Source organism: Cynara cardunculus (assembly GCF_001531365.2).
Source record: "Cynara cardunculus var. scolymus isolate 2C chromosome LG 15, CcrdV1, whole genome shotgun sequence".
Lineage (NCBI taxonomy): Eukaryota > Viridiplantae > Streptophyta > Magnoliopsida > Asterales > Asteraceae > Cynara > Cynara cardunculus.
In genome coordinates this window covers 19,936,263-19,946,967 of record NC_037542.1, presented here as the reverse complement: position 1 = coordinate 19,946,967, position 10,705 = coordinate 19,936,263, and the positions used below count along the sequence as shown (strand labels likewise).

The 10,705-nt window shown below is 34.1% G+C and overlaps 1 protein-coding gene across 1 annotated transcript in view; it reads left to right on the top strand.

The window, feature by feature from the left end:
* LOC112527442 (shionone synthase-like) overlaps positions 1-6,406 on the top strand; it is an 8,236-nt gene extending 1,830 nt beyond the window's left edge. Inside the window, exons 2-19 of the mRNA XM_025138110.1 lie at positions 1,493-1,725; positions 1,817-2,002; positions 2,140-2,229; positions 2,310-2,507; positions 2,673-2,757; positions 3,038-3,204; positions 3,292-3,480; positions 3,597-3,710; positions 3,824-3,943; positions 4,052-4,174; positions 4,252-4,350; positions 4,508-4,564; positions 4,652-4,698; positions 4,782-4,925; positions 5,031-5,208; positions 5,346-5,426; positions 5,502-5,585; positions 6,195-6,406. Coding sequence (XP_024993878.1) covers positions 1,525-1,725; positions 1,817-2,002; positions 2,140-2,229; positions 2,310-2,507; positions 2,673-2,757; positions 3,038-3,204; positions 3,292-3,480; positions 3,597-3,710; positions 3,824-3,943; positions 4,052-4,174; positions 4,252-4,350; positions 4,508-4,564; positions 4,652-4,698; positions 4,782-4,925; positions 5,031-5,208; positions 5,346-5,426; positions 5,502-5,585; positions 6,195-6,335 — 2,304 coding nt within the window. The 5' untranslated portion in view covers positions 1,493-1,524 and the 3' untranslated portion in view covers positions 6,336-6,406. The remainder of the gene's footprint in view (positions 1-1,492; positions 1,726-1,816; positions 2,003-2,139; positions 2,230-2,309; positions 2,508-2,672; positions 2,758-3,037; positions 3,205-3,291; positions 3,481-3,596; positions 3,711-3,823; positions 3,944-4,051; positions 4,175-4,251; positions 4,351-4,507; positions 4,565-4,651; positions 4,699-4,781; positions 4,926-5,030; positions 5,209-5,345; positions 5,427-5,501; positions 5,586-6,194) is intronic.
* The last annotated feature ends 4,299 nt before the right edge of the window (positions 6,407-10,705 follow it).

The window sequence follows — 10,705 nt, the reverse complement described above, 5'->3', positions numbered from 1 at the left end:
GGTAACGTACTTTCAAAACTTCCATTTTGGTACCTAAGATGTAAAGTTTTAAACATTTAAGTACGTGGGTAACTGGTTGAAGCATTAACCGGTTATCATGCTGATGTGGCGAATGATATGATATCCAACTCAATATTATTTGTTGACGGTTAGTGATATGAATTCTTTTAATCTAAAAGTAGTCTTTTTTTTAATCTAAAGTTAGTTTTCAACCGATTACCCAGGTGCTTAAATGTTTAAAACTTACATCTTAGCTACTAAAATGAAAGTTTTGAAAGTATATTACCCAAAATAGGAATCAAGTTAAATGACGTTATTTTTTCATTCAATTTGCCCTAAATAAAATTGTCGAATATGATGTGTCATAATAACAAAGCTAGCAAGTGATTTCTAAGGTCCCTTCAAAAATAGAAATCCAGGGACACAACAAATCCGACAACAAATGCGGATAACAATTATCTAGATGTTGCACAATGACTCTATCGAAAATAAACAATTATCTACGTAAATGACATGTTCACAAAATAACAACACGAGAATTTAAGGTGGTTCCACTATCAGTGTGATAGTGTACGTCCACCAAAGAGAGAGAGCAATAATATTATTACCACCAAGGAGATTACTAAGTGCTTGTACAAGGATTTTTAAATCCACAATCAACTAGCAAGTCTTCGAAATATCAAGAATTTCAAGAACACTCTCGTACCTCACACACATACATATAGAATATACTAACTAGAGAGTGTTGTATCTATAGAAAGAAGAGAAACCGGGGTGTGTTAAATGTTGGGGCCAAATGGTTATGTATAACCAAACAAAGAGTAAGGACCAAGATTGGAGGATGAGTAGTGAGCAAGGATGGCAAGAGTAGGGAGCAAGCTTGGTGGAGTAGTCACCAAGTATCGGTTTTACTAATTTGGTCATCGAGTGCAACGTCTATAAACACAAGTAATATATTTTATATTACAACAAAAATAACTGAAAAATACATGGCCAAGAATTTGATTCGAGATCCATATTCGAGGCTTGGGTTTGGCCTCTAGAGCACCTTAACCAAATAATAGTGAAAGCAATATGCAGATAGGGAGCCATCAGGATTTTTAAATAAAAAACCGAATTGGGAAAAACAACTGGCAAAAAATGCCACTATATTGATTGGAGCGATTACAAGCTTAGATGTCACGATGTGTATATTTAGACGTATAAGACAACAAACAAAATCACAACAATACCATTCGAAGGTGGGCGGCCCATCCCGCCTAGAACAATTATGTTATCTCTTAACAATAAAATCCATATGATGCTCGTATGCGAGTTATTGGCAACTTGCCAAGGTGCATACGAACCTTCTCGCCCGGTTCATCATTTTGTCGAACTTGACTTGCATGTGACATAACTAACTCCCAAACAATGTACCGTAACTATAAACAACTTCTATAAARTGTGTGCATGCATGATATGAGTATTTACTGAAAATGTGAATTAATTGCAGTAGTCGTAGCAATATCTAATTTGGACGAAAAAATGTGGAGGTTGAAGATTGCAAATGGGGTTAATAACCCATATCTTTACAGCACAAACAATTTCGTTGGAAGGCAAACATGGGAGTTTGACCCTAACTATGGAACTCCAGAAGAGCGTAATGAAGTTGAAAAAGCACGTCTTCATTTCTGGGATCATCGACATGAAGTTAAGCCCAGTAGTGATGTCCTTTGGCGCATGCAGGTTAATCCCTCTTTCTTTCCTCAATATTATTGGATCTGCAAATTAAACCAACTTTTACTGAAACATGAATATGTAATATGTGTGTATGCAGTTTTTAAGAGAGAAGCAGTTTAAACAAACCATAGCTCAAGTGAAGATAGAAGATGGTGAAGACATTAATTATGAAAAAGTTACCACCACATTGAGGAGGTCTGTTCACTTATTTGCAGCCTTGCAGGCTGAGGATGGCCATTGGCCAGCTGAAAATGCCGGTCCAATGTACTTCATACAGCCATTGGTAAATGCTTTGATTTTATTTATGGTTACTCATATAACATAACTTTTAACTTTTAATTTATGGATGCAGCCATATTCACCTAATCATATCAACAAGATGACACTAGCTAATTAACACAAATATCAAACCAAATGCAGGTTATATGCTTGTATATCACAGGGCATCTTAACAGCATGTTCCCACAAGAACATAAAAARGAAATTCTTAGATACTTATATTGTCATCAGGTACTTATAAGTATTATAATGCATTCTCATCCTCGACACAAGTTGACATATAATTAAATCTYATTTTGAATAATTTACAGAATGAAGATGGTGGGTGGGGATTTCACATTGAAGGTCATAGCACTATGTTTGGCACCACTCTCAGTTACATTTGTATGCGTCTTCTAGGAGAAGGACCTGATGGTGGTTTGAATGGTGCATGCACCAAAGCTCGAAAATGGATTCTWGATCATGGCAGTGCGACAACCATTCCCTCTTGGGGAAAAACATGGCTTTCGGTAAGAGGTTTTCATTCATACTGAAATTACTTTAAATTAAATAATTTAYCATTTAAAAACAAGATAAAAGACTTCATCTATGTTTCACAGTTCTTATTAATAATCCCTTAATTTTATCTAGTTTATTTTATTAAATTAAAGCATTTATATGCTTTTGTTGTTTAGATACTTGGTGTTTGTGAGTGGGCAGGAAACAACCCAATGCCCCCTGAGTTTTGGATCCTCCCTTCCTTCCTTCCCATGCATCCAGGTCAGCTTAGTTCTCCTATATCAATTCTTTGAAAAACTAAACATTTTCCGTATCAGGGATAAATCTCTAATAATTGTTCTACTAGATTTGAAAAACTTTTTTTTAGGTAAATGCACCTTTTGTACAGTTAAATGGACACATTTTTTAGGTAATCAACAAATAAAAGTAGAGCATGTAACCTCGAAATGCATACGATAGTAGATTACAAGATTAATTAATCAACGAACATACTCTGTTATATAACGCCACACTTAACTGTCTTCTTCCTCCAAATACGCAGCAAAAATGTGGTGTTACTGTAGGCTCATATACATGCCTATGTCGTACCTATACGGAAGAAGATTTGTGGGTCCAATCTCTCCTCTTGTTTTACAGCTTCGGAATGAACTTTATTCACAACCCTACGATGAAATTAACTGGAAGAGTATGAGACATTTGTGTGCAAAGGTGAATTATTTGCTTTACTTCATTGATTTGTACATTCTTATCCACTCCCCTAATTATTTGTCTAATTAAGCCAATTTATCATCTCAGGAGGACCTATACTATCCCCATCATTTACTACAAGATTTAATGTGGGATAGCCTCTACATATTCACCGAACCTCTCCTAACTCACTGGCCATTTAACAAACTGCGCGAGAAAGCACTCAAAACAACCATGAACCATATCCATTATGAAGATGAGAATAGCCGATATATCACCATTGGTTCAGTGGAGAAGGTATAGAAAAAGGAAAATCACACAATTATCTAAAAGATTAACAAATACCAAGTAGGAATGAGAAATGAATTCACCTTTATTAGGATAATTATGCCTCCTACAAACAAACTCTGCAGGCACTGTGTATGCTTGCATGTTGGGTTGAAGATCCAAATGGGGTTTGCTTTAAAAAGCACCTTGCCCGGATCCCAGATTATATCTGGGTTGCTGAAGATGGAATGAAAATGCAGGTCATACAAGAAAAACCCAGTCCAAAAAGCACAAATTTTCATCATACATGTACTTTAAAATACTAAAAGTATTTTAAGTTACTGAAAACTTCTTGGGTGTTGTTACAAACCAGACTTTTGGCAGTCAGGGATGGGATGCAAGTCTCGCCATCCAAGCTCTATTGGCTAGTGATCTTATCCACGAGATTGGCCCTACCCTGAAGAAAGGACATGACTTTATTAAAGCTTCACAGGTATCCAGATTAAAAATTATGATGCATGCCATGAATTACTAATTAAAGACAAACATGAGTTTCTTGTAGTTATTGGACTCCTTCCTGATTAATCAACCATTATTGTAGGTAAAGGATAATCCTTCTGGTGACTTTAAAAGCATGTATCGCCATATTTCCAAAGGATCATGGACCTTTTCAGATCAAGACCATGGATGGCAAGTTTCTGATTCTACTGCTGACGGATTGAAGGTATTATATAATTCTTTAAAAATCAAATAAACAAGCTAGGAAAAGTTGGCCTCTCATTCTCTACTTACTATGGGCAGTGTTGCCTCCTATTGTCAATGATGCCGGCAGAATTTGTTGGTAAGAAGATGGAGCCTGAGCAACTTAACAATGCTGTTAACGTAATACTTTCCATGCCGGTAAGCATAAATTGAAACACTGGAGAGAACAATAAGCAAATAAAACCTTAAAGTTGTGTAAGCAGCTAATATAGTTGATCAATAATATAAAGATTAACTATTTGAACCTTGACAAGCTCTTTTTTATTATTATTTAAATTGATGATGAGATATATAGAGCATAAATGGTGGGCTACCAGCATGGGAACCAGCAAGATCATCAAAATGGTTGGAGGTAACTAGATCATGAAAATTGTTCTTTCTTTCAAAATGCACTTTACCAGTAGTACCCCTAATTAAGTTAATTTCTGTTCCATTTCAGATTCTCAATCCTACAGAGTTCTTCGCTGACATTGTCATTGAGCATGAGTAAAGCTTTGGACACAGTTTACTATTTCCATTTTTTTCTCCTGTTGACAATTACTTTATAATTTAACAAAGTTGTTGATCAGGTACATTGAATGCACATCATCAGTAATACAGGCCTTGGCATTGTTTAAGAATTCATACCCTGAACATAGGAGTAAAGAAATAGATAGTCTCCTTACCAAAGCAGGTGAATACATTGAGAAAATACAGATGTCAGATGGTTCGTGGTTAGTTTCTCCATTCAGTATCATAAGTATAACAGTTTCTAAAATTGTTGGAATGACAATATTCTACTTAAATTGCCAACATAATTAACGAGCCATGGGTATTAGGTATGGAAACTGGGGTATCTGTTTTACATACGCTACCTGGTTTGCTCTTGGAGGACTGGCAGCAATCGGTAAGACATACGAAAATTGTCAGGCAGTGGGTAAAGCTGTCAATTTTCTGCTGAAAACACAGCTGRAGGATGGTGGTTGGGGAGAAAGCTACCGATCCTGCATAGAAAAGGTTATACTTCAGCAAAAACAAGTGCTCAAAATTAAYAATAGAATAAAACAATTTCTAYTTTTGGTCTAGCAAACTGTGTAACTKTTCAGCAATGCTCACTGGTCTTGCATTCTTCTCCTTGGTTACTTCATAAGCAGAAATATGTGCCTCTAGAAGGAGGACAATCCAACTTGGTACAAACTGCATGGGCTATGATGGGGTTGATACATACCCAACAGGTTAATTTCTTATCTCAAAACTATGTCGTAGACATTATTTATTTTGAATAAAAATAAAAGTATGTGATCGTACAGGCGGAAAGAGATCCTACACCTTTACACAGAGCTGCTAAGTTATTGATCAACTCCCAGCTGAAAAATGGTGATTTCCCCCAACAGGTAAGACAGATAGGAAAGTAAGTTCAGTTAAATCATACGAAAATCGGAGAAGGATAMAAGTTAGTAATGGGCATGTATCTAAGCTAATTTTTTTCAGGTTCATAAAAAAGGTAGGTTGAAGTTTATGCATTTGTCATAATTAAATGACAATGTGCATTGGGTAGTATGAACATGTATGTCTTAGGGTTTCTCGGTAGTTGCTGAATGGTTTGGCGCAGAATGATTAAGAGGCTCGCATGATATAATGCAAATAAAATATAATTGTTCGATAATTATTTACAACGAAATTAGGACGCTGAATGGTTAAGGGAGACCCATGATACAAGATCATTCAGAGGGTTTTAAAACCATTAATTAAGAGGCAGACTTTTTTTTGCCAAACAACATTCACCTCTTAACAGTCCAGAGGTTGTCTCTTAATGAAACTATTAAAAGGTAAACAAACAACCCCTGAGTTATGAATTTCAATAAGGTCCCAATACGAATGAAATATTATAGCATGACGATTTCAATTAAAGATGAAGTGCTAACAAAGTGATGAAATTTGTGATAGGTTCCAACTTCCAACATTTACTAATCACTGTAAAACTATTTGATTAATTAATGCAGGAAACATCTGGAGTTTTCAAGCAAACCTGTCTGTTGCACTATCCATTATACAGGAATATATTCCCAATGTGGGCTCTAGCTGCTTATCGTAAGGTGCTCYCACAACCCACAKCCATCCAACACCATCATCAGTGCAAATAAATAGCTATGGTGTCTATACTTGTATCCAAAAAACCGATGTTTAAATCGGTGTTAAAAATTTGTTATAATAACCTAAAGAGAAAGCTATCATTCTCTTCAATGTTTTATCATGCTCTAATTTTAATCACTTATATCACATATAAATTAAGGTTTATTAAGTCCAATATATACATGGAATCGTTAGACGAACTTTGCAAAGGAATCCTCCAATGTTTGCGTTACTCAAGCCAACATTTTTTCTTCCGCTTTGTCCACTACCGCTCGTACAGGTGCTTCACTCTAAGGCAGAACGCTCCTCTACCGATGTATTTTTATATCTCACCGTTCCGGCAGATGGTTTAGGCATGTTCATCTTTTGCATAAAGAGCACTCGATCATTGAGCTATTACACACTCTTTCAAGGTTGGCTACTTCTAGGCAGACCTCATGACTGTCTCTGTACCCCAATCTCCTTATGACAAGAGTCATTTAGAGGCCTTAGGTGATGATCCGAGTTGTTTTCCTCTTGACGATAAAGCTTATCCATATCATCGTTTCACTGACCAACCTTGATCCCGATCTTGTTTGAAGTCATCTTTCATTTAATCTTTGATCGAATCTATTATTAATTTATATATCTAATTTGTATAGATAACTAAATATATTAAATAACTTTTTTCCTTATATTTATATATATGGTTTCTAGAATGTTAAAAACCCTAATCCGATTGTTTCGTAATAATTATTATACGTCACAAGTCACATTAATTGGTTATTTATGATGAATATATTTTTTCAATCGGAACCTGTGTAAATATTTAATAAAATATTTGAACTGAATACACGATAAACTCAACCACATCTAGCATTTAATATTTGAATATTGTTGAATTCTACACACTACCAAAAAACCCACTTTTTCCGACGGCCATATCCGCCGGAAATCACTATTTCTGATCCTTTTAGTAAGAATTTCTATAAAAGTTGATATGATATTTCTCTTGTTATTAATGACACCATGGGTGTATTATGTTAGGTATGGAGAGGGGTGTGTGTTTTACATATAGTATCTGGTGGGCTCTTGGAGGATTGGTGGCAATTGGGAAGACATATGAGAACTGTCCTGCAATCCGTAAGGTTGTCAATTTTCTACTGAAAATACTGCATGGGCTATGATGGGACTGATTTTTTCTCGGCAGGTCGATTAATTTCTTATTTAATTTTGAAACATATTTTTACTTGGATCTCTTGATAACTATTTATATTCAAATAATTCCATCTGTTCAACAAACAGGTAGAAAGAGACTCGACGTCTTTACACCGAGCAGCGAAGTTGTTGATCAATTCCCAGATGAAAAACGGCGATTTTCCACAAGTATATATAATTTTCATGACAACTTAATAAATGCAATATAAAGAACATGATAGTACTTTCATATGAACATATATATATGATTCATGGTTAATTAACAGACGATTATTCTAATTATACATGTAATTACTACAGGAAGCAGGTGGAGCTTTCAAGAAGAACTGTATCTTGCACTATGCACTATACACTATAGAGGGATGTCCACCCAATGTGGGCTCTAGCTGCTTATCGTAAGCATGTGTTGCAACACCCTACAGGCATCTAATTAACGTTTAGTTTCTTTTTATTGTCAGTGTTTCAATGTTTTATCGTGAGTGTTTCATATTGTTATAGCATGTAACTATAATTACGAACTGTTGTAGCCTGTAAGAAGGAATCTAGTGTTACAATTGCATATTGCAAATCAGGTTCGCATGTCAACATACTCAACTTTGGGAGAAAGTTTAATGTACAAGATTTTTAGGAGGAAGATTAGATATTTTTGATCAATAATGTATATGTAGAGAGGTGGTCTATTTACAAACACAATCATTAGTACAAAATCTAAAAACCAATTAATAAAGATATCTATGGAAATGATAAGAGTTCATATATTATGATCAACGTTTAATATTAGAAAACAACAAAGATATGTATTGAACTAGATATTCATTATACTAGATGGATGGTTGAGATTGGTTTGCAAAATTTATATAAATACACTACTAAATGGAAGATTTTTACCTACGGATTTTCCCATGGAAAATATGTCGCTAAAAGATGATTCATCACAAAACCGTCTCGAAAGTCGGTCGGTAAATTGTTGGGCTAATTCAAATAAGTGATAACTCACATGCATACATATATTATCACATCTGATATGACAAAAATTCATATAGTGGATCATATATGATACATAACATATCGTAAGTTAAACGTAATTAATCAAATATGATTCAAAACGTGGATCCTAAAAATAGAGGGAAAAATGATGAAAAATAATTTTTTTTTGAAAGGCAAAAGGAAGGACAAGGAAGAGAGCTTCGGCAAGGCCATCACCCTCACCAAGCCAACCACTATTAAAAAATAATAATAAATTGATTGTGGATGTGATATGTGACGAAAATTGTGAAAAAAAATCTTATAAAAAAAATAGTGAAAAAATCATATAAAGCTTGATAAAAAAAATATGAACTAAATAAAATTTAAAAAAATAAATAAATCAAAAAAATATAATGATATTTTTAAGAGATTCAAATAGTGCTTTTATTACGATTACACCTTTAACAAAATATTACATCATATTGAATATATGACTTCATTTAATATAACGAAAATATTGATGATGGATTGGTTGGTAGAGGAAATTAAGTAGTGGAGACTGGAGAGAGGTTGAAATAAGAAACCTCAAATACATAAAAATGAGAGAAGTTATATTATCCATTAGATTAAATGACTGAATTCTATTAAATGATAGGCTAATTTAAATCAGTGATAACTCACATGCATACATATATTATCACATCTGATATGATAAAAATTCACATACTGGATCATATATGATACATAACATATCATATGTTAAATGTAATTAATCAAATATGATTTAAAATGTGGATCCCAAAAATAGAGGGAAAAATGATGAAAAATAATAATAAATTAATTGTGGATGTGATATTTGATGAAAATTGTGGGAAAAAAATCTTATGAAAAATATGTCTAAAAAATAGTGAAAAAATCATATAAAGCTTGATAAAAAAATATGAACTAAATAAAATTAAAAAAAAAATTCTAAAAGATATAATGATATTTTTAAGATATTTAAGTAGTGTTTTTATTACGATTACATGATAGTACTTTCATATGAACATATATATATGATTCATGGTTAATTAACATATGATTATTCTAATTATACATGTAATTACTGCAGAAAGCAGGTGGAGCTTTCAAGAAGATATGTATCTTTGCACTATGCACTATACACTATATACTATAGAGGGATGTCCACCCAATGTGGGTTCTAGCTGCTTATCTTAAGCATGTGTTGTAACACCCTACAGACATCTAATTAACGTTAAGTTTGTTTTTATTGTCAGTATTTCAATGTTTTATCGTCAGTGTTTCAAAGTGTTACAATTGCATATTGCAAATTAGGTTCGCGTGTCGACATACTCAATTTTGGGAGAAAGTTTAAAGTACAAGATTTTTAGGAGGAAGATTAGATATTTTTGATCAATAATGTATATGTAAAGAGGTGGTCTATTTACAAACACAACAATTAGTATAAAACATATAAACACAGTAATATGGTCTATTTATCCATTAGATTAAATGACTGAATTCTATTAAATGATGGAAAGTAATATGGTAATTAGTAGAAAGCATCGTGAAGTTTATCGCCGTTGTCGCTCTCCGAATCCCACTTCTCACACTCTCCCAAATCGTGACCGCCTGGATTTGTATCGCCTCCGTCCTCTTCTTCCTTGGTGCCACATGCCTCATGTCCTTCCTTTACGCTTCATTCCTTTTCCAGTAGTCTGCGGCGTACAGCTCTCTCAAGGCCTCTCGTTCGTCTTCACCACCATTAAATATATACGATATATTCAAGAATTTGCTGGAAACAAATGGGGATATTCCTGATCATGGTTGGGCCTCGACAGACTCGTAGCACTTTCTTCAATCATCTTCTTAATCATCAGCAGCGGCTCAAGAGAAAACTATCAGAACATCAAACCAGTTCCTGGAAAACGACAGGTCAACTCGCAATTCTATATATATATAGTTCATATGTGGATCATTCAGGTTCACATATGCACGTAAATAGTTCATATGTGAATGAATTAGCTAGTTCCCATAATGCAATGATTTATTGATGAAGCTCGTTGCAAACATGAAAATGTGAAATTAACGACATTCATGTGATTCATGGTTTTGATGAAATGACAATAAAAGCATATATTGCATGGGACCCATAATATGTGGTTAAGCCACTATTGGAGTATAAAAAGTAATAGAGACATGGGCGGACCTGATGTGG